Consider the following 24,976-nt stretch of genomic DNA (forward strand, 5'->3'; position numbering starts at 1 on the left):
TAAGTAATGCTGATGCAAAATGTAAGGAGGAAAAAGATAATTCAAGTAACTCCAGGGGTTTTTGGGTTTTTGTCACCTCTTTTTTATTGTAGGAGGTTTTAAGAGCTACCCTTGCTTTCTGGGGATATTTTTTCTAGCTGCAGGGTGTGCTTTACAGAGCCAGTATTAGCATAGATAAATAAAGAGGAGTCTGATCACCTATGTTTTAATTGTTTGAATTTTATTTTGTTCAGTCAATCTCTCTTCTTAAAATGAAGAAGCCTTTGAAAAGTCTTTGTGTCTCAGCACCTTCTGAGGAAGAACAATAGTTCTAGTTGAAAAGTAGCACAGAGGAGTAACTTCTGCCCAGGCAGCCTTCATTTTCTTCAGTTAATGTGATTGCTAAAAAGAGATTAAAATCTGCCTGTCATGGCAAGAGAGGTTTGGGAAATGAAAACCAGGAACTCCATTTCAGTGCACCACCTTGTATTTCATTGGACAGTGGCAGAAATGGTTTGGAATAAGACTTAAGATTTAAAATTGGGTAGAGAGAAACTGGTTGGAAGTGAAGAGGGAAAGTTGTGAAGGCGATATACAGAAGGTTGCTGAAGGGGCAAGATAAATCCAAATACAGGACACACCAGTAGGAATAAGAAACCTTAGATGACATGTAGCACTTTTGCTTTGCCCATGGCCATCTTTACCATCTATGAAGTATTTGTAAATGTAAATGTCAATATCACTATATTTCTGTCTTATTTTTTTCTAAATGATGTGGTATTTTCTTCAAAGAAACTTTAGGCTACTCTAAAATCACCAAATTACAAAGTTTTTCAACTTCTGAGCTATGTTGTCTCACAGGCTTGTCATAACTTCATCAGGTATGAGCTGTTCAGTCTTGAGACACACATCTTTTCACAGAGTTTTTCCTTCTAGTTAGCCCTCTTTTTCTACTCCTGCCTGCAAATATTAAACATTAGACATTGAACCTGATTCTGATGTTACATACCCCTTTACAACAATGATGACTTTTATAAAGTTACTGCGGGTAACAAGGGTCAGGGTTTGCCTGCTGAGAGATATCACTGTAATTTGTTTCTATTGGGTACCTCTGTTTACATAAATTCCACATGTTTGTTAGCTGAATTCTTCCCATGGATAAAGGCTTGTTAGCTGAATTCTTCCCATGGATGAAAGCTTGCTTTCATGGGAAGTTTGCTGTCACATTTGTGTGTTTTTTCATAAAGCATGCAGGGATCATTCAATGAAATGTGTTAAATTGCGGCAAGTAGCAACATTTATTGAGCTGATTTATTTTATTAAATGAGTAATAAAACTTACAGAGTTGAGAAAGAATAAAATAGTAATTCTAATAATAAGATTTACAGTATCTCTGATCCTAAGCTTTATTTTCATTGCCATTTTATTTCCATCGTAAAAATTCTATTTTAGCAACTCCAGAATAAAGCAGGGAGGATTCTTGAAGCATCTGTTTTCTCCTTGTGTTTCTCTAGCAAAGTCCATTACTTATGGACCATCCAGATTGTTAAATTTTATGTCTAAAAATTTGTCTAGAATGCTACATCACAGTCTACTGAATGCTCAGAAGGTCAATTTAAATAATAACTAGTTATAAAAGCGTTGACATTAGCTCTTTTAATAGCCTGACAACTATGCCCTAACATATGAGACAGAGTGTAGCTGTACATACTTAGATGGAAACAGTTGTACAACTTAGCAGGAAGGGGTAAATTGCACCAATGACATTATTGTATATGGGAAGAAAAAAAGACAATTAGTTGTCCTAACACCTGACAAAAGGAGATGGAATATCTGGCCTCAGAGTCTGACCTCTGGTTCACACATCTTTAGACATGATGATGTCAGTGCAGAACATTGAAAGGGAAATTGCATTGCTTCACAGCAAGCAAATATACAAAATATGTAAATATTTCAGAAATAAAGTATCTGAGGGTTTGAAATTAAAACTAAAGATCATCACACTTAGAAAAAGTTTGTCAGCAGTCCAAAGCACATTTAAATAGCCCGATCGTTGCATGCTGAGCAGCAGCATAATTCCCATCCAACAGAAGCAGCTACTCATCCTGCCTTGTGCCTCTGGGCCCTTCAGGGAGCGGGCAGACTTGAGACTAAGATCAGCAAATTATGTTTGAAGTTTTGAAACTCCTGCAGTTGACCTGCTTATTTTCTTACTTCACATTTCTTCCTTTGTATCCATCAGATAGTCTTATCTGCAAATCTTCTGAAAAGTTCCAGCCCCAGAGCAAACTCTGTCCTTTTTTTTCTTGGCAAACATATAAATATGAATCAAGTGTCAGAGTGTCTGTAGTGATACTCACTTACTCAGGAATCAGGACTGGTGGCTCGAAGGTGAAAGGAATTTCAGACTTGCTAATCATTTCAGCAGTAATAGAAGACTGCTTAAAAATTATTACAATGTCAAGGGCTGTATCAACACACAAAAAAGTAATCACATAAATGTAAAGCATATTTCAGATATATTAAGTTTAAACTTGTACGTTAAACTTTATCCAAGAATGACATTGCCAGTAGAGCACCTACAGTTCTCAAAAGATTGCAAGCCATAACCCTGCTGAGGTACTTTCTCCAGACCAAGGCTACCAAAGGAGGACAATTGCTGTCTTGAAGATCCTATTCCAAGAAGGAGCATCTGGTCTTGTAGCAGTCAGAAATTGTAAGAATACTTCTGTATATCAGAAATCAAAATAGTGATAGAGTAAGGAACAAGAACAAAGTAAAGGAACCTTTCTTCCTGTGGAGATGCTGATGTAATTCTTTCCAATCTTGCATTATCTCAGTAAACTGGTACCTACTTTCTATTTCTATCACGTCCTCTCACCAGTCACCTCTGAGAAGACAGAAATACAGAGCTTCGAATCTCTGTATTTCATCTCCTTAAATCATCAGCATGTAATAATACATTATAAACCATATTTCTTGCTTGCCCTGTTTGCAGCTCCCAATATATGCTGAAGAAACATTACAGAAATAAAGTGTTCACGAGAGCCTGCTGCTTAAATGAATCGGTGACCAAAGTTAGTGATGAGAGCAGGAAAGGAAATAGCCCCCTCCGAAGGAACTCCATCTAACCTCCTTAAGTTAAGCTGTAGGACTTCTAGTTTTGAATGAACAGCAGCAGCATAGTATCTGAAAGAATTAGGCTGATATTTGATATCCAGCCAGCTCTGGAAGGAGGCTCTGAGATAAGCAGATTTCTGGGAGCACACTGAAAACCACTGGTTCTCTACAGGCCATCTCTAGTGACAGGGGCTTAGGCTTGTAAGTATGTAAATCACAGCCACAGTGTATAGACCTCCAAGAAGCTTTGTGAGATCCCTTGAGAGAAATGGCTGAGGTGACTTTTCTTGTCCCTCAAAGAGCACCAGTCTGTAACATGGGGAAACCCTGGCACGTTCTTTTCTGATTATAGAAACTATAAAAATTTAATTCTTAAAACACATTTGCCAAAATTATTTGCTGGATCTAAATCTAAGTCAGGCTGATAAAGGAACATCAAAAAAAAAGTTCTTACGGTCTGTGGCATGGTATGTGAAAGGAGAGGCAGAGGTTTATCCTTCACAACATTTAAAACTAAAGCAAAGCACAGCTGGAGGGTCAGTAAGTAACAGTGCCTTTATAAGACGGAGCTAGACCAACTGACCTGATTCCGTCCATTCCATCCGTAATTTGTATTTTGCTGACCCTCCATTCTTATCAGACTGTTGTCCCTTAATTTGCCATCTACATTTTTACCAATTTGCTCTCAAACAGAAAGAAAATATTAACTAAAGCTCACTAGGCATGTAGTTCTGATGAGAAAGAGAACGCTTGTAAGAGAAAATTACCCCCAACTGCTAGAATTTCCTATGTCCAGGTACTTTAACTAGCCTTGAGAGGTTCCAAAGAAAATCACAGAAAGGCTTTCCATAGGTACACAAACGTAACATTTTGTGATAAAATTTTAAGTAATTTTCAGGCGAGAAATCTAAAAATGAGGGTTTTCCATTATCCTAATGATAATGAATTGCCACAGACACACCAAAAACAGTAAATCAAGTGAAAAAATAGTCTTTAGGAAAGCCATAAGGGATCTCTGGTGAGGTATTAATAATTTTGACTGAAGAGAGCAATATTTTTAAAGTTTAAAAGAAATTCTTAGGCATTTCTCTGAAGACAGTATTTCAGAATAAGCACAAGTCAAGAAAACTGTGAGGCTGTACTGATGTGACAGGACGTAACAACAAAAGCAAGACTTTACTGCTCATTTTTAAACAAAGAAAAATATGCACCCAACACTGGGTGAACCATAGATTTATCTTTATTTTATGTATAGATTTTTGTTATCAGTGATGATACACGTGATGGCAGGATTCCAATATGGCATTTGAAACCCTAAGCAAGAGTGTGGCAGACTCATTAAGTACAAGAATGTTTTTAATGGGTTTTCCTATTTTTGTGTGCATTCAGTATGGAAATAAGAAAAAAAAAAAAAGGGAAAGTTTCACAATATAAAAAAGTCTTGCTGTCTGTCTTTCCAAACTTGCCTTATACTTCAAACTTCAAATAAGCATTTAAAAGATATGCTCTTTTATTCCATGAAGTTATATTTAACCCATAACGCATAACCTATTAGATGCTATTTTAGCCTTTTCTGTTTGCTGAGTGTATTAGCAAGTTGTAGTAGCAACTTATCATGTAAATCCCTCTATAAATGGCCAAGAGTAAGTATAGAGGCTGGTTAGAGGCAGCCTTTATTCTGCATTATGAACTTTGTGAAAACTCGGTGAGTTACTCGTGTGTTTATGTTTTGTGTGATCAACAGATCCATTTTTTTGCCTTCTATGTTTCAGGTTTTGAAGTTTACAATTTTATATATATACATATACATATACATATACATATACATATATATATATATATATATATATAATGTATTTTGTGTCTTTAAGCCAAGAGTCATGCCCTCAGGTTTCCTTTCCAAATAGAAAAATCTTCCTCCCTGGCATTCTGGTAGCAAAACTTAGCATAGATTTGTTCTAATGTTCTTACAGTATGTGATGTAGTGGGTAGAAACCATGTGTTACATATGAAAGTATAAGTTCATGTCATCAGGTCAACTTTTAAAGTCTGCACTTTGGATTTCAGAGTGGAATACAGTAATAGCCACTGCAAGCTCTGCTTAAATACAATATGCTCAAACAACAGGTGTGCTAGATTTCTCATCATGGTCCATATTTCACACTCCATAACTCCCAAATGAAATACTAAAAGAATGCATAAACTTAAATGATTTAAAGATTTAGAGGGCTGCTTCTTGTTGTGGTAAAGGGAGAATTTATTGAAATTCTAAAGCAGTATAGAAATATAACCATTATTATTATTACAGATGTGTAATTTTCTTCTTATTGCAGTAATGGAGCTAAGTGTGTAGTTTGTTTTTATTTTCTTAAGACTGAAGCTTAAATGAAGGATAACTGCAAAAGTGTGTGTATATGAAACCACACTAGTTAAGGGATTAATTCAATCTGTTATAACACTCAATAAATTTAATACTTCTTTTATATTTTACTTTATAATTGTGGATTTGTTGCTGTTCTTTAAGTATAATGACACATTTTATGTGTGTAGCATTTAAGCTGTTCAGGTCAGTGTAATTTCCAAGTAATTTTAGTTTATACATTCCATCAAATGAATCAAAATAACATTATGTGAAGTGGTTTATAGCAGATAAGATTGCTTGATAGGTATTTTGGGTTGGCATTTGTTATGAAAAAATCAGTTTTCCTGTGATACACTTCATAGTTTGTATACTTTTATGGATACTGTGCATAGAAAAGGGTGGTAATTAGAATGAAATGCTGTTCATAATGAGTCATAAAACACCTACTGAACCAACCCCATCTTTTAGTATTGAATTTTACTAATGCTCTCCTTTGTTTCCTAAATGACCTATCTTCTTTAATGATGGTTGGATACTGGTAAGATTCAGATCCTCATCCAAAGGCCGTGACACTATTGACAAAATCTCTGTTGACTTCGCTGAGAATGTGAAATACTGTATTGCAAGATAAAATCAGCACATAGGTGCTCAGTGAAACTGAAGAGTCCATTAGTGCCTTAACTGTGAAATTACCATATGGGTATCTCTCCTGATAAGGACAAGCTAAAAGGAAAAGTTAACCTTTGTCATTAAATCTTTAACAATGTGATATTGACAGACTGGAGTCTTTCTGTATTTTTAGCATTTTTACACTGCATTTGTGCTTGTTTCTTCCTCTGGATGTGAGCAAGCCGTGTTTCATTAGTCACTAACTGATGTCTGAGTGCAGAGAGTAGCAGTGATTTGTCTGTGTCCTGTGTGCGTTACAAGGGCATCTTCAACATTATGAATTGAACTCCATCTTACTGCATAACAAGTATGGAGACCAGAGTACCAAAGTAATGGCATCTTGAATAAATATCAGTGCTTTAAAAATCTTAAATATACGCCCACTCCTCAGTTCATCTTTCTGGTATACAGATTCAGAGATTAACTACGAAATTTTATAGTGCTTTATATCCTAAATTTTTCCATTCAGTCATATTTTAAAAGCAGAAATGCTCCATCTGTTTGTCATCTGTTTCTTTTTTTTTTTTTTTTTTTTTTTTTTTTTTTTTTTTTTAGTTTCCTATTACTTACTCTTAATTCATTTTTTCTCTACACAAGCTTTGTGTACTTTTTGTGTACTGTAGATACTGGTACAGGTCTCGGCACAGTTATTATGGATTATAGATGATGTAAGTGTGAACATAAATCAGAGCTGATCACTGTATTTTAGAGGCTCACTTAAACTTATTCCACTAAATGGTCCTTAGGTGATCTTGGCAATAATTAGAAATATGGGTGCTCTCAGCTCTGTTACTGGTCTTTGCCAGTTCATGGAGGAATAACAAATGGAATTAACCTTTAATTTGGGTCTTTAGATCATTCATGCACACAGGTCCAGACTTGTGTTCAGGCATTGTGGTGAGGTCTTCTAAAAATACAGCTACTTACATGGTGCTAAACTGGGAGCTGGCCCCTTTGGATATTCCTACACAATACCTCCTAAGCTCTACTTACATCTACTGTGAAAAAAACAGTTCACAGGGGCACAGATTCCTAATCAAGTGCTGGCACTGCCTCTTCTGAGCACAAACAGCTGCCCAAAGGGTCTGCAGCTATTGGCCATCTGTGCTAGAGGTAGAGCACACAGCTGCTTCCAGCCTGAGGACAGGCTGCTTCTGGGAGAGGGACCTCTCTTCAATGTCATTGTATGGCAGGGCCTGGCACCCCCAAGACCAGTCCAGGTCCTAAATAGTGCTTACAGAGCACTGAACCTTCCCTTGCAAGAGCACTGTTTGAGCCAGGAACAATGACTGACATTCTTTGTTTTCCATTTCCTGGTATTTCTCCTGGCTACAGCAATAGGAGCAAGGTGCAGATGGACATGGACAGTGCAGGTCTGTATCCTCATATGGTCCTGCAAGGTGCACCCTCCTTCTTGGTACCAGCGCTGGTTCTCCCACCTCAGCTGTGTTTCACCCCTAGTAGGATTTCTTGCCTTTCATGGCCAGACTGATTGAAATAGAATTAAGTACCACAACACATGCAACACATGCACACTGTGACCCTCTAGAAACTTTAATTCTGGAAAGCAACAGAAGTTTGGGAAGTCTATGGGACATTTTCTGACCTAGCAGAAATTCTTCTTATTTCAGTACAAGAAGCGGAGTCAATAGTTCTACCCAAATGGGAATCTGCCCCATTATTCTTGCTAAACCGTAAGGGATTTGAGTAAGTGCTTTGAGGAAAAAAGAGAAAGTACTTTGTATACAGTTATTAAAGAAAACCTTCTTTAAAAGTCTCTTATTTGAAATTATTCTGTCAGAGCCAAAAACAAATGCATTAGAGTTGGAGAGAAAATGTGTATTTAAAAGCCTTAAACTAATGATAAAAGTATTTCTTGAAATCCTACTCCTACTTCTTTCAGTCCATCTGACATTTCAACAATATTGCAGCACACACACACACACACACATACAGAAAAGTTGAAGGGATGGAGAAACCCTTTACATGCATAATAGTGAGGCAAGGAAAATATGACTTGTTCAACATTAACCTTTGACAAATTCGTGCTCATGTCATTTAAATGAATGAACCTTTCCAGTGTCTAGCTTGCTGGACCTTGGGAAACAGCAGCGAGGAAGGACTGTAAAAAAGATGCTCATCTCTCTGAAATTATTGTTCTGAGTAAATGAATTATTTCAATGAAATCCAAATAAGGATAAATCTGCTCAGTTGAATCACCTGTTCACAGCCAATGAACTTCAACCTCCTCAGCTGCCATGTATTGATCTAAAATGTCTTCCCTGAGCCTTCTCTCTCCTTTTCCTCCTACAGGCAAAAGGTTAGAGTAAGATAATAGTATTAATTTTCCAGACATCTGCACATGTTTTAATAGCCTTTAGAAGGTTTGAAATGGTTTCTGTTTGACCACCACAGGGCTAAAATGCCATTAAGACTTAGATTGTAGCAATACATAACAATCATAGCCCTGTAGTTCAACCTGGCAATAAAAAAGCTAATTTATTTTATCAGAGATTTAAATTAATGTGGTGAACTCCTCTCAATGGGAGCTGTAACACCATTCTTACAAAACTACCATGGCCCTGCGTATTTTCAAAACCAGATCAAACCCTTCCAACAAACCTGTGTGTGTATTTCTTGTGTGTGCTTTTTGAGTGTTTGCATATGTGTTTGTGTTCGCATAATACAACTTACCACTTCTGAGATAGTTTTGTTTTTTCTGCCATATCTTCATTCTTAGGCTCATTTTTTTCTATTATCTGACTCGTAGACTCAGAAGGAAGAAAGTGATTAATAGATCTGGGGTTGTCTCCAGAGTTAGCCTTTTTTTACCACCATGAGAACTGGACCTTTCTTGTGAGCAAAAATTATTACTAGTTAGGTAAATTGACTTTAAAATAGCCATATGCAGCTAATACGGATGTTTGTGACAATCTGTGAAAGAAATATTTAGTGCTCAGGCAGTTTTCATTTCCAACTATATGCTAGAGGAAAGCTTCAGCTTATCCCATTATAAAGTGATAAAGCAGCAGTTGATGGCAGCAGCTTCTGTGATAAAATGATCATGGCAGCACTGAGAACGAATCTAATAAGGGAATTGATCTGTAGATTCCAATTCTGTAAGAGCCAACATTGATCAACATAAAAGTCAATAACAAGATCGTACGGAGGTCTGCCTAATTCCTTTAGATGAGTTTGGGGCATAGGCAGAAAGTGAATGTGAAAATGAATTTTAAACTGTAGGAATCACAAAAACAACGACCAGAATTACATTGTGCTACCAGTAATTTCATAGACTGTCACAGTATCAGCAATTTAGCAGTGTGTTGAAATTAGTGAGTAGCATTTAATCAGATAAGGATTAGTAACACAGTGCCTGTTGTATAAGTGATACTGAACCATCAGTACTTTTCATCTGTGTTTTCATGTTAAAGCATTTCTTAACTACAGTAAAATAATAAAAAGCAGCCCACCTTTTTACTGCTACAGCACAGATATTATGTGTAGGAAATGCCATAACATACTAATGGTATAGATCTTCCTTGTTACAGAAGTTCAGTATAAAGTTGTTTCTTAGAGTGATTTTGACCATGCTGAAATGTTAAGGAAAACTGGTTTCATTTGTGAGTAATGAAACAAGAGAAGGTGTCAGGATGTCCAGGATTCTGGCTTTTACTCTTTGGTGTTCCCATAATTCTTAGCACCTACATGACGTTGGCACTCATTTAGCAAAGTTGAATTAACATGTTAATTAGTATTAGATCAACAGAAATGTACTTACAAAAAAGCGTTTACTGTTTTTTGCCAAATTAACAAAACAACAAACAAATACAACTGTGTAACACTAAGAAGTTCAACTTTTCTACAATTCTCACTAAGCTGCTTTTTGAACATACTCCTAAGGAGTCTTCCAAGCACAAGCTCATTGAAAACATTTATTTCATTAATTATTTACATTCTGGCTAGCTTATTACCAGGTCATTGATGTAAACGTTGACTTTGCAGTAATTACAAACCACAGGGAACTGCATGCATACTTTTTCCTAAGATATTAAATTAGCTCATTTTATTACTACTGCAATACTTACAGACACCTACAGTAGTGCTATTAAAATGAGAACTAACTCTTTGGAGTCTCAGAGCTTGAAAACACTGATAGAGTTATAAAGTGAAAACTAGGATCAGTGAGGATTACCTGGTGTCTTTCAGTGTAACTTTTATTTAAAGCAATTTATTAAAATTAATAAGCCTAAGGAATTTGCAACAGGAGTAATTTTAGGCTTACATTAGTCTTGTCAACACTCCAAAGCATACAGAGAGATTATATTATTTATGTTTATGCATCAAATGTCTGCTTAATAATTCCCAGTTTGTATCCTAGGATATAAGTTTTCAACCTTCTGAGTTACTCTGGAATCTAATTCACTGGGTTTTGCCATCTCCGGGGGGCTAGATACCAAGAGCAGCAAGTCTGGAAAATCTGAAGCAGATGCAAGTGAAACCTTTGTTTTATTTTTTTGTACCAGATTTGTCTCGTTAACAGGATTTTTAGCACCCTGATCTTCCATACAAACATTTGTAATACCATACCCTTGTACTTTGTCGTGGATGTTGTCAGTTAAGTCTCAGTAAACTTGCCTGGAGGATTTGCCAGCAGAACTGACGCATCATTGTTAATAATGGGTTAGAGTTTTATGTCTAGCATTTTTTGTATCACAAGCTTTCTAGGTTTTTGGGAAAGTCAGCCTAGTAGGAGGAAAAAAAAACCACAACCAAATGGAAAATATAAAATTGGAGCTTCTGTGGAAGCATTTTTATTAGATTAATGGAAAATTCAAATCTGCTCGACTTGAAATTTCTGGAATAGCTGGAAGCTTCATTTTTTTTGTACCAAGAACTAATTTAGCTTACTGAAATGTATTTTTCAGTTAATCCTTTAATATTAATTTTATGTAAAACTCTTCCTCCTGTTGCCACTGAGCAATACTGCACATTTGTGATTGTTTCTTGTGTTTCACACAGCTGTGGGTAAGACCAATAAATAACCATCTCCAACTCCTTGCTTATACTGCTGCAAGAGTTATCCTGGGGTTAATTTACTGTGTATTAACACCCTCCTCCCACCAAAAATAAATTCAACCAGCTATGGTGGTAAATCTCCTGCAATACAGCAGCAACATACAGGGCCAACTAATTTAGTCAACCTTTCAGACAGACCTGAAGAAAGAACATAATATTTAATATCAAAGACAACTTACATGTTCTTACTAGATACAATGGGGTATCAGATTTGTGATTTGCTTTGCCTGTTCCAGGCTGAGCTGCAGAACTTTTAATGTTACATGCTTTTGCCAAATACCTGGTGTTACATGCTTTAATGTTACATGCTTTTGCCAAATACCTGGTAGCTTCATTAATAGCTTGGTTTGTTGGAAATGGTACCTGTAGCAACAGAGAAATAGAAAAAAGCAGCTTAATGTGATGCATCAGCTTTAAAATCAGAAGGTCTTTGTTCTTGCCTGCACGGAGGTGTATTAGTAGCTTCTAGAGGTCTACAGAGTGATAAGCATGTAGTTATTTTGGATAAGGGGAGAGTATTGTAAATAGTCAAAGGCTGTTAGCTTCTCAGTCCATCCTTAGCCCAAATCCTGTAGATGGTTAAACATGGCCCAGTTAGTTACTAACAAGTTGACTGCACATAACATGTTCTCCTGGATGTCTGCTGTGACTAACTCCCATTCCCCATGTTGCAGAGATTTATTCACTTTCTCTTGGAAGGGATGAGCAGCAAAAGAATAGGACCAGAAAAGAGCTGTGGTGAACTCCTGTTTGCTCCTCTGCTTCACTGATCCTTTGTCATTTTCTTTTCCATGGCTTCTTGATACAAAATTTCAGTGCTTGAGGAAATGCACAGGTACAGATTAATTGGTCATACTTATAAAAGTGAACATATGAATCTAAATATTCAAGGCAAAATAATCTAATAGAGTCAAACTTGTAAGTATTTTATAAACAAAATATATAAATCTAGAATTCTTAAGCTGTCATGTTACTAGCAGTGAACATGAACTGAGGACACTACCCTGATGCTGAAAGCAAGAAAAGCTAGTATCTGAACCCATTGTTTCTTCTTTTGAAAATTCTGAACTTTCCCCACCCCCCAGCAATAACAGTTATTATCTTATTTCCTCATCTTTCAAAGTTTGATCTCTTTTTAACAACTTGTGAAAATCTAGAGAGACATCCATCAGTATGGGTGGTCTTCTGTAGCCTATAAAATAAGGCCATGTTTTATTCCTAGAACAGGCACCAAAAAATCACATTGTTGACTGTTTACTTCTAGGCAGAAATACAGCAATATGATTGTGCATAGGGGACTTTATTCCATACTGGTGAAAAGTGCATTCTGCAGCTGAGCCACATAATGCCTGACTTCCATTAGTCTAAAATATTTTTAAGAAATAGCCACAGTCAGAAGTAGCTTCACACTATTAGGATAAATGGTGATTGTCAAGCAAATTATTAGAGAACTGGAAGGAAAAAAGCGTGGCCACTTCCACTGTGAGATGTCCTTGTAATTTCCCTGAAGGATATAGGTATAAAAAGGCATTTGAGATGGCATGTGCCATGCACAAGAACTCTACTGGGAAGCTGCCTTTCTTTGCATGCAGTAATCAGCTGGAAAGATGAAGGCAAGTTCCTAACCCAGCTGGTTAACTAGTGGAAAGTGCTCAGTGTGAGAACTGAATAATTTTCTTTTACTACAAAGTTAAACAGTAATGGCCATGAAGTTCTGCTTATAAGAAGTGAATAGTTGGAAAGTAGGATGTATTTCTGAATTTTCTATCAAATATATAACTTTCAAGAGTTGAAAAAAATATGATAATTTTATTTTCATGACAACAGTAATACAATAAGGCATCAGGAATTGCTGTATGTGCACAGTATGCAATTGCAAGTATATTTCCTATGTTAGTGATTATTAGAATTAAATAAAATGGAAGGATCTTTTTCCAGCTTTTACTTTTGCTTTGTATTTGGATGTTTTCTGTTAACCAATTGTTCTGCTCTCTTCAGAAAGCAGAATTTACTGTACATCAAAAGCATATGTTTTACCAGCTCTGATTTCGGTAAAAGAAAATCTGTTTCTACTTTCAGAGATATTATTGCTTTTTCCTTATACTTAACACTCTCCTTTATTTCAGAGTACTTAGTGTATGAGAAGTTCACACTTCATACTTTGAATTCTGCATATTCTTAATCTAGATAACTTCTGATGGAATAGGTGAAGGATGTTCTCTCATCTCCAGGTGAACATCCCCTCCGCAATGCATCTAAGGACTTAAAAAATCAATATTTAGTTTCATGACATACCATATTTCTGTATAAACTAATACCACATAAATTGCATATCTAATAATATTTTTTCTGTTACTGGTGTGCTAACTCCTGTGGTGTAATGGAAACAGAGTACTAACAGAGTACAGAGTACTATTTCTGTAAGGCCTTTGAAACTAAGATTCATCCTAGATGTGAGTAATTCATAGCTGCAGTCAGCTTCTGATGGGTATAACAGCTGAAGATGAACAAGGGAACAGGAAGAGTGAGCCAGGTCACATGATTGTGAAAAATAGTCAGCTAGAAAGAGCTGTTTCTTGTCTTTCATGAGCTTCGGTCACACTTATAGAGAGATCACCAGATCAGCATTCTTTTTGTGTTGCACATTTTTTTGCACATTTTTACGTGGAGTTACTGTGACTTAACTTATCCAGTATATCAAGGGTAGAATCAGAGTGGTGGTGTTGCTGCCTGTGGTCTTAAGGGGTATCTTTTTTTTGTGCTGAGAATTACTAAAAATGCATGGTGTGGAGGCAGCAGAAGAGGTGATCCCTGCCAGTCCCATTACAGTGGTCAGGTTATAGAGGAGAGCAATTCAGAGTAAGCCTCTTCAGGTTTGTGATGCCCCAAATAGCAGCTGAGTTGGGAGGAGGCCTCCCACACCAAACGAACATTTACAGCTCTAGGACAGAGCACCAGGATGAAAACATTTCCTTAGAACACAGAGAGTTTCTTTCTTGTGAATGATGAACTTTGGCTCATGTGAGAAAAGCAAAGCCGATTGATTTAATAGCAATTAAATGATCCAATATTGGAGAGCCATGTATGGCTTGGCATAATTCATTGAAAATTGTTCTGGCAATGCTGCAAGCGATTAGACATTTATTTCAAAAAGTAGAGGGAATTGATAGATAATTCTGCACAGATACAGTAAAGAGACACAATAGTTAGGGGAGTCTCTCAGTAATATTGCCTCACGCCAGCAGGTAGTAGCCTTCTTTTATCTTCCTAGAAAGCCTTAATAAGGACGCTGCTGAGGGGAGGAGGAAGTGGCCTACTGTTTGATGGATTGATTCTCTGCCTGCCAGATAATTGTATTTCCAATTGCACTCGATACAATAGGTTTCCACCTAAATTATCAATTACTTTGTTTTTATTTTTTTTAATGTGAGTTAATCTTGACATTGTGCCACAAGGGGCACAGCCTTTTCTTCTTCAGTACACAGGTAAAGGAGGAGCTTTTACTGGTCACAGGCTACCACAGAGAGGCCCTCTCTGCTCTACCCTGGCTTCTCTGCCTTTCAGCACCCGTATTCTTTAGGGACACAGATCCACTCTTGTTAAGATGCCATGAACTTTCTAGTCTGCACCTGCCCCAGCAGTACTCAGCACAGGGTAATTTCCAAGACAGTTGGCTCATACAGGTTTTTTGTTCTGCAGTTCAGTGCTTCTGATGGTTTCTTGTCTTCAGAGGGGCCCAGATGTTCCCCATAACGTACAAATATTGACCTGTTTCCTCATATCATTATGTTGGGCACAAGCAAACGGGGCAGGTGATTTGGATTTATAGTCGTGACTCTTCAGATTCATATCTAACTATTCATTTAAACTGATGTGATCTTTTCTGTGGAGGTCATTCTGTGCTGTGGCCTGCCTTTTGTTGCATTGTGTCATGATAACATCAACAGGGATTTTTAATGTTGTACAATTTTCAAGGCAGCAGTAGCTCCTTGATCTAGTTATGTGACTGTCATCTGAAAATAACCATAAAGGACACAGTACATTTTGTGTATCTGAGAAGAAATCGTAATCAAGATACATAGTAACCACAGTCTGTTACTTGATTTTTGATGAATCATTACTGAGGTTTTTTTAACAAATAGTAGTTTTACCCATTTTTAATTAGAAAATGGAGAAGGGAAAAGAAAAAAATAAATGAAAGAAAACCAATTTTCTTATCATTTTTCTTTTGAAATTGGATGACTTGCTTCAGTGCTGTGTGCCTATATTTAATTAACGATCTCAAACCTTGTTGTGCTGTTTGTTAATGCTAGTCATTGTGTCTGCTAGCTTATTTGCATATGTGTGGGGGGAAGTATTCCCAATGTGATGATCTTTTGTTTGATACAGAAATATAATCACATTATGCATCTTGAGAACACACTTTCCTTCTTTGTTAATCATTTTAGTCTGCTGATTCACCTTTGTTATTACAGTTTTATAGAGTCATAGAGTTTAACTCTGGCAAAGATGATTCAAGCACAGCACGGCCCGTGTGCAGCCCAGTCCCTTCTGGTCTCTGACCCACTGTGGAGGGACACCCATAAATCTGGGCTGTTCACAGCTTGCTCTGTTGGGCTACATCTTACCACTGGCCAAGAATTGTTTGTTTTCTGCCTGCTGCAGTTGGACTTTGCTCTTGTATCTGGTATGGGCAATAAGCAGCACACTTAATCCCATTGGATGATGTTATAGGGGTACATTTAGTTTCCCTCACTACGATGCATATATGTTTCCATTTAAGTAATTAATTATTTAAAATGCCTTGCTGGCAAAATGGGAAGACAGCTTTACAACTGTGAAAGTCTTAAAGCACTATTTCAAGGATACTTTTTTCCTGATAAAATAAATGTTCAAGTATAAGTGTTCATCCATCTTGGATGACCCCAGTCACCATCTCTAATGCACATATCTGGTCATAGTAACCTCCACTAAGGCATCTCTGGAAGCAAAAATCAGGTGAATGGTTTCACTGGAGAAAGTAATTAATTCCTCTGCAAAGTGCAAGTACACAACTTGTTCGGATCATCAGTGGCTTCTGGTTTTGAAAACAGTGGAATTCTCTGGTTGTTCAATGATGCAGTTGGAATTATTGTCAAGAATAGCACATATACTAAGTCACTAAAACTGTGAGTTTGGGAAAGCATTTGGCCTCTTTCTTAAATCTTGAACAAACACCTGACAGTAACTCTTGTAGTAACACTTTAAGAAGTGCCCTGAGTAACAGGGCAATAGGCATCACTGGTGGTAAAAATCACATGGCCTGGATGTGGTTAATGTTTATAACAAAAAGTGCATTGGCTGCTGAGGGCTTGTAGCATTTTAATCTATTCAACAATGTATTGGACAAAATATCTTTATAGAGAATATTGATCATTGAAAATGTTTTCCATAATCTCTCTGCAACAGAGAGTACCTCCTGAAGAGCCCTGGAGGAATATGTAATTCTTGAGACATTACTCACAAGCTTTTTTTTTTTTTTTTTTTTAAATGTTTGTGGGTTTTTTTAACTGCTAGATTGTCTGGACTAGATGCCTGAAGCACAGCATGCAGATATCAGACAGAGGCTGTAGGAATGGCCACCTGTTTTGTTCTCAAGCAGATGAATGTCTGCAGTGGGTACCAGGAGAGTGGGCTGGGAAGTAGCTGGGCATAAGATACCATGTGACTGGTGTTTCAGACATGCAAAGAACTGTCTTGCCATTCCTACTACCGCACAGTGTGAAAGGCTATAGGTTGTTTTTCCCTCTTTGACCAGGCTTTTTGGATGGAAAGGGAGATGGACCACTCATGCAGCCTTGACAAGGCTCCACATTTTGCCTCCTTCACAGGGCCCCTCTGGCAAAGCACCCTGGCAGGGTCAACAGCATTTGTTCCTCCAAGCTGAGGACCTCAGTGCTGAGGAAGGGTAGATGTGGTCTGTTAGGTTGCAAGCCTGGAGAACTAATGGGAAAATGGAAAAAGCCTGATTAAAGTCCTTTTGTTTGTGGTGGGGTTTTTTTTGTCCTTTTTAATTTGTTTCAGTGGACTGTGAGTCAGATCCATACTGCCTGTGTTGGTCCAATAACTGACAAGACTGCAGATATTTCTTCCTTGGAAGTCATTGGCCAAGGCATGCACGTAAATCATGGTTTTTATTGAAACTACAGTTAAAACAAATTTTGCTTAATGCACACTGAAAACCTTAGTAATTAGCATACAGGTGAACATGGAGGAAAAGGCACAAGCTTAGCCATCCTTCCACGCAAAGCTGAAAAAATAACTGTGTATATAATCGAACTGCATGTGAATATTAATGCACAAAATCCTCTGAGTCCCTAGTTCCCTGATGCAATTATTTTCTATTCACATTAATTGTTCCTAACAGATGACATTAGTGACTTTGAGTTAAAATGTGTGCAAAGGTGGCCTTCAGCAGATCAATGCTCTTTAAAAACAGGGTCACTTTTGCAATCATTCACTCAAGGTGTAACAGCTCGTAAATAAAATAACATTAACATGTTGATTGATTTAGAAATGTTAATTTTGTCGTTCATTTTTATGCTTTTTTTCTGAAACCTGTCAAACTCTATGGGTAACGGTGGGACTCATGTTCATTTGTCTTTGTTGCATGTGAAGCAGTGATAAGTTGCAAAACAGTGACTAGAAGGAAAACTAGAGTTTGTTTTGGATGAAGAATGATCTGTTCTGCAGACAGGAAGTCTTGGACAAAGTAAGCACAAAGAGCAATATTTCAAATTAAGACAAATCCTCTTTTACCTCAGGGTCTTCATTTCCCTTGAAATTTAGAAGCAGAGTTTGGAATTTTAAAAATGCTGATCTGCCACGTATTTGAGAAATGCTTATTCTTTGCTCATTCCCTTCTGCTCCCCCCAGAAACTCCATTCGCGCATCCTAGACCTCTCATCTGGGGATTTGCTCTCAGAAGTAGAAAGGAACAGAAGCCTGATGCACTCTCGAGCTGCTGATGCACAGATTCATGTGAGTTTTTGTGCTGTCCTTGTACCCCTTATTTGGAGCCCTCCTTTTTCTTCTCAAGTCCAATGTCGGGACGAGCCAGGAGGCTGATCTCTGGATTGAAACACTGTTGAGGCAGATAACAATACTTCTTCCTTCTGTTGTCTGGAGTTCAATATTGTATCCTCAGTTGATATAGTAAGCAGATAGTGTCACTCTCTGCAAAAAAAGCGCAAATCTTAGCAATGTCCCCAATATACCTTTTTGAGTATTGATTACATCTCAAAACCTCTGAGAAATGGTCAAGGAGCTTTTTATTAAAGCCCATACACCGTATTATTCATTCTACTTTTATGATATATTATGTATGAACTTTTAAAAATTCATGGGCTCTGCTTTTTTTTTTTCAGATGGGCTTAGCTTTGTGCTTATTTGGCAAAACATTAGCCAGCATGGCTTTCATGTTTCATTGTCAAAGAGAAAAGTAGCCTAAAAACAAAAGTCACATAAAGGTGGAGGGAAACAAAGAGGACAAGAACAGAACATGAAACCTGTGTGTGCCTTTGATCTTGAAGTATAGTAGTGTCAACAAAAATGTAATCTCCTTTTTAAGACACACTTTGATAAAAAGGCATTGTTCCAAAGGATCACAAAAATGCTAATGACCCTTTGTGTTATATGTAATTGAACCTTCAGGTCAGATTTTTCTCATACAGAGTTTTGTGTCTTCAGTAGCCTGAGTCTTTCAATTTTCTGTGATTTCTAGTGAAAAAATATGTATTTAAATTGTAATACTACCATCTGGGCCTTTTAACTCTAATTTTGTTCAAGTTAACGACTTAAGAGTCATGAATACAAGAAATTAAAATTTCACCATGTGAGTTAATAGTCCCATATGCAAGCTAAATATCTTTAATAAATGCATCATAAACATACTATTCAAAGTACTTTCTCAGATAATTTAGGGAATAAAAGGAAATGGCAGGAAAATAATCAGTTGTCTCTTTAGTGATCCGAATGCCATCTAGAAATTGGGTAGATGTCCTCCTTCAAAAGCTGTAATGGCATGATGGTTTTTGTGCATTTTCTCATCTTTTAAACAATAAAGATGATTACAGTAATATACTGTTGTTTTGCTTTGCTTAGGTATCTGTATTTTTCCCATTGCTAAATCTGTAGGACCAAATGCCTTTCTCCTCTCTTTAGGGCAGAGGAAGCAAAGTGAGGGTATGGAAAGGCTCTCAGACTAACTGAAGATGGCAGGGAGGGAAGGCAGTACTTGTCAGCATGCTGTGATCTCCTCTTTTCTCCTACAGGAGACTCTTACAAGAAAGGATTTTACAGGCATCCTTTGCTTAAACACTATGATGACTGGGCTGTAGCCTAGTGTAAAGAGCAGAAATTTGACATGACATGTTTTCCCAATGCCACAGCTGAAAGGCAATGAAACAGCCAGAAGAAGCAGATGCTGTCATGGCCTCTATACAGCCAACCTTACAGGGAATGACACCGTCATAGCTGGGGAAGCTGATGGCAGAGGGTCTCCCATGGGAACTACAATGTGAGAAATAAAGAGTAGTTTGTCTCAACAAAGCAAGAAAGTCTTGTTTCAGAGCCAAAAACACAGGCATCAGCCTGCCTCTGATGCTGAAAGATGTATTCTTCCCAGAGCCAATGGATTTAAAAGCTATTCCTCCTGCATCCATTGACTTCCTAGGAGAACATGTACCAATAACTCCTAGAGGTGAAATGTGCTCTTGCTACCTCTAAATGGTTTTCCCATTCATGGGTTTTGCCTGTGACAGAGAATAATGATTTGCCCTGTAGTTACGTTTGTCAAAAACAGAACATTATTATGTCAGTTGAGCAATGAACAGCTGTACTGATGAACTCCTCAGCAGTAAAATTTCTGCTCTCTCCCATTTAACTGAAAAAAGGTTCAATCCTAGTAGTAGTAAATGGGAGGACATGGAGGAAGAAATGGAAGACATTAGCAGAAGGCCAACAAACATGTTATTGTATGAGAAGTGCCTGCAAACTGAGCATTTTTCCAGACATTTGCATGAAGAAGCTGTGTCTACTGCATATAAAGTTTTGATGATTGCTTTGTGAATTCTATAACTTCAGATTTCTTATGTCTTCCTGAATATAAAGAGAAAATTTTCCTCTAAGCAAAATTAATTTGGGGCATACCTATGTACAAAAATTAATAAATACCCTTGAGCTTGCCTTAATGAAATCCAAAGCTAAGTTCTATGAAACACAGTCGTGTCACTCTGTCTAGTGTTCCTGCTAATTAAAAAGATGTCTGATTCTGTAAGGAAACTGGAGAACAGCATAACAGAATGGTGGAGGCACTTAACATTAAAGAACCTCTAACACTGTTAAGCACAAGAGTATTAGTTTGAAAACAAATTAAAGGCATCCTAGATACTCCTACAGAGGTTTAATATTTTACCTAAAGTGCTATCTGCTCTTCATTACTCTCTTCCTCAAAGCTGGCACTTAGTCACAGTCAGCTGAAATTGCATTTGGAGAGAGGCGATAACTGCACAAGTACTAAAGGCAGCCATAAAGTGTCAATAAATTGCATAAGCAAGAGGCTTCAGCTGTCTGGGAGCGACAGAAAGATGGATTGTCCTACGTCAGAGAGTTTCTTAGACAAAGCTTTGAACTAGATAGGAAACCAAAATTAGACTGTAATGGAGAGATTCCATTCTCAGTGGACATTCTGGTTGGGATACTAAATTAATTTACCTTGTCCAGAGTGTACAGCCTCATCTGTTACATTGTAGGGCTATAATGCAGTTGTCAAGATGTACTTGTATTCTTATAACTTTGTTTCCTGTCTCTTACTGGAGCTCGCTGCTTATGCACAAAGCATAATTCAAATAGACTCAGAATAATCTTTGGCAAAAGAAGAGCAGAATACTGGTTCTAAAGAAGAAAACATGGGGGACTGTGGATTTTTTCTCTCAGCAAACGAAAATATTAGCAATTTTTTATTTAGTTCTCTGTATTAAATTCACCAGGTGCTAATGGTGTATCAGGAAGGTGTAACTTGTTCATTTCCTTTTTCCTTCTCCTTCTTAATCAAGGGGAAGTTAAATGATTTTTCTCCACCCATAAAATAGTTCTGTTTCTTCTCATATTTTAGGAATGCCAGCAGAATGTGAAATCCAGTATACCTGTCTTGAAATGCCAGAGTCAATTAAACATGACAGGTGCTTGCCGCCTGTATCCCCGGAGCAGCTGCAGTAGCAGTGAACTCTCCCTCTCAAGTGCTTGCAGTGAATATTCCAGTGGTTCCTCCCACACTTGGAATGATGGAAAGACATGCAGCAAAAGGGTAAATCAAATTAATTTTCTTCCTTTATTAGGCTTAAATTAATCCAAAACAAGAATAATTGAAAAGTTGCTTATTTAAAATTTTTTGTTCCCACTTTCTACTCTGTTTTATATTTTAAACTGTTGCTCCAAAACTCAGTACAGATTCTCTCTCCAATGTCTCTCTCTCCTCCCTTATAACTTTTTTTGTACAATTCCTTGCTCACTCCAAGTTGCTCCCAGTTTCCTCATTCTGGCATTTATTCTGTCTTTCACAATTCAAATTGTTCTTCTTCTTTATCTTAATCCTTTCATTTGTATTGTTCTTCCTACAGGCTTTAAATTCACTGCAGCCTTCACACCACTGTGAAATCCTTTATTAAAAAGTAACATTGCTATTAATAGCAATGGATAAAATGTAATGCCCTATGCAACTCCTAAATCTCGTTACTAAAATGGTAACACTTTTCATCAAGTGCACTTGTGAGTAAATGTAAGTTTTATTTTGTTTTAACAGTCATCCGTGAGCTGGGATAAAAGAATAAGCATTGGTTCTTCACTCCCAAGCAACCTCTCAAGTCCTGCAGATGATCTACCTCCTACTCGTATCAAGGAAAACCATATCTTGGAAGCACTGAAGAAATTACAGAAGCAAAAAATATTACTTGAATCACCTTCAGTAATATCAAAATGGGGCTACAAAGATTGCATGAACTCTAATGAAGGAATATATTCCCCTGGAGTTAAATGTGGCAGCCACAATGAGCAGACTCATTGTAAGCCAATGGAAGTGGGAAGTATTTGCATTGAACACAATAAAACTTTCTCCTATGATTCAGATTCACATGACGATGCAGATGATGACTCTTCATCCTCACTGTTGCTGCAGGAGTTACCAAGCAAAGACTCCAGGACCCCTTGTAACAAATTAACTCACAGCATTTCTGACAGTCTCTTTGACTGGGATCCTAATAGGAAACCCTTGCCAGAAAGAAGTTCATATTTTAATTCAAAGGAAAGACCTGAAAAGTTGACTAGTTTTGTCAGCGGCTTTCAGGCAGAAGTAAAATCGTGTGCCAGAGCAAAGCTGCCTGAGTTACAGTTCAATCAAAGCCATGCTAATGGCTGGAAGGAGCTTAATTTTCAGCTTTCAGATACTGATGACAATGAGGCCTTGGATGAATTGCATATAGAAAGCAGTGATGAGAAAAGTCCATCAGATTTATTAGCAACTCCTTTTACTGAGAAGTACACAAGGACCTCTGACATGCTCAAAGTCACAGAGAATTCTCAGTTTGTATCTACTGACAAAGAGGAAAAACAGGTATCTGCTCACTCAGACATTAGGCCAAAGACATGTAACTTCATTAAACAACAAAAGGTTATAAAAAAGACCTCTTCTGAAGAGTGCATTACCGTCATATTTGATGCTGAGGATGGAGAACCTATTGAATTCAGCTCACATCAAACTGGAGTTGTCACTGTAATAAGAAATGAAATTTCAATCAACCAGCCACAAACTAGGTCCAGTGCAGAATATACTGAACTTATACCTCAGGGAATAACTGATTTGCAGACAGGAACCAGGACTAGAAACTGCACTGCTTTAGAAAGACCTGAAGATGAAACTGATAAACAGACTCTTGAAGATAATACAGGGAATAAAAATACAGTTGTCCCCATGACCTCCAGTGAATCTTCAAACTGTGGAAGAGCAACACTGCAAAATATGCCACGACAAAAACTAGTGAAGCCAGCGTGTGATGTATCACACAAGGCCAATTCAGCCTCCACTGTGCATGCAGGAGTCAATCAAAAGCCAAGCTTGACTAAAATACCCAGCAGAGGTAAATTTTCTCCACAAAAGTCAGCGATGACTGAGAGTGAGGAGACACCTGTAGCTCAACCAGTGGGCCCTGCAACCCTTGAAAAATCACCCACTCTGCCACCTGTAAAGCTTTCAAGATTCAAAAAGGCACAAAGTCCGCCTCATAATTTTGACTCAAAAGTTGATCTCCAGGTTCCAAAGTCCCCTGCCCATGTTCTGCCTGGCTTGAAACGTCCAGATAGAGGAGATGGGTCAAAGTATCCAAAAAGCCAGAATCCAGCATCACCACTGTTGCCTCAGCACCTTATAGAGCCCAGTGACTATGGAGAACCTCCAACCAGAGACCTTCATTGTGATTTAGCAACTGTAGAAGTCCAATCACCATCCCCACCCCTTCCTCCAGGGAGGTCAACATCCCTGTTGATTCGGCCTAATTATGCTCAGGCACCTCCTGTAGTGGTAAGGTTAGGAGGAGCTGGTCCCAGTGAAACAGCAAAAAGCATACTGAAATCATCACCAATAAAAGGATGTGTGAACTCTGGCTTTCATAATCAATCTAGTAATGAAATGCAAGCAAAAAATGTATCTTCTGGGGCCAAAATTGAATTATCTTACCTTCAAGAAAATGCAGAAGCAATTATGCAAAATAAATGCACATCTCAGCAACCCCACAGTGCATGCCAAGTACTTTCCAAAGCTTCCACAAAGCAAGTCTGCCCAAAAAACCCTAATCAGCGGGGTCTCCACAGGAATCGTGAATTTTCCAACACAGATTTCCAAAAAGCTAGGTCCTTTTCTCTGGGTTGTCCATCCTTGGAAGCAATTTCTTCACAAGACATCTATTCCAGCAAAAAAGATATTTCCAGTGACAGTGGGGTGGATCAGCCACAAAAGATGTCAGCTATTCTCCCTGCAACTCCTCAGTGTCATACCACAAGCACAAGTGAGCCTTTGCTATCTCAGGTAAACAATTCTACGTTTTCAACACTGTTTCATGGTAGTGACACTGCACATGCTACCCAGAACTCTAATGAGAAAGCAATGAAAACCCGTCTCCCTGTAGGACTGAAATTATTTGTTAAATCTCCCCAACTACTCCGAAAGAGCTCTACTGTACCAGGGAAGCAGGAAAAAGACAGTATAAATGCAGCTTCCAAAAGTAATGTGAGTTCAAGTAAGCACAAGCAAAATGAATCTGTAAGCGTAACCACTAGAGGTGCAATGCGTGCTGAATTAAAAGACTCTACATCTGACACTGAAGTAAAAAATAATGTTACTGTGGGACTTAGTATGGATACAGCATCACCTCATTCACATGAAAACTGCAACTTGGTGGTAGACAGAGTAGATGGATTAGAAAACAAATTAGTTAAGAGATCTGTTTCTTCTAGCAACAAGTCGCCCTTGAAGCCAGCTCTGGGCATGAATGGAGCAAAAGCTCGTAGCCAGAGCTTTAGCATTCATACAGGGGAAAAGCCATCTGGCCCTGTGACAGAAGGTCTTGGAAAAGTACGGACTCAGATTATTACAAACACTTCTGATAGAGGAAATTCTCTAACAAGGCAGAACTCTGCCATGGAAGGACTTCAAATCAAGGCCATTCCTGGATCAGCAGG

At 37.8% G+C, this 24,976-nt stretch overlaps 1 protein-coding gene across 1 annotated transcript in view; it reads left to right on the forward strand.

The window, feature by feature from the left end:
- NCKAP5 (NCK-associated protein 5) overlaps positions 1 to 24,976 on the forward strand; it is a 337,214-nt gene that overhangs the window by 271,212 nt on the left and 41,026 nt on the right. Inside the window, exons 10-12 of the mRNA XM_010000398.1 lie at positions 18,125 to 18,229; positions 21,363 to 21,554; positions 22,050 to 24,971. Coding sequence (XP_009998700.1) covers positions 18,125 to 18,229; positions 21,363 to 21,554; positions 22,050 to 24,971 — 3,219 coding nt within the window. The remainder of the gene's footprint in view (positions 1 to 18,124; positions 18,230 to 21,362; positions 21,555 to 22,049; positions 24,972 to 24,976) is intronic.

This window comes from Chaetura pelagica, unplaced genomic scaffold (assembly GCF_000747805.2).
Source record: "Chaetura pelagica isolate M959 unplaced genomic scaffold, ChaPel_1.0 scaffold386, whole genome shotgun sequence".
NCBI classification, from domain to species: Eukaryota; Metazoa; Chordata; class Aves; order Apodiformes; family Apodidae; genus Chaetura; species Chaetura pelagica.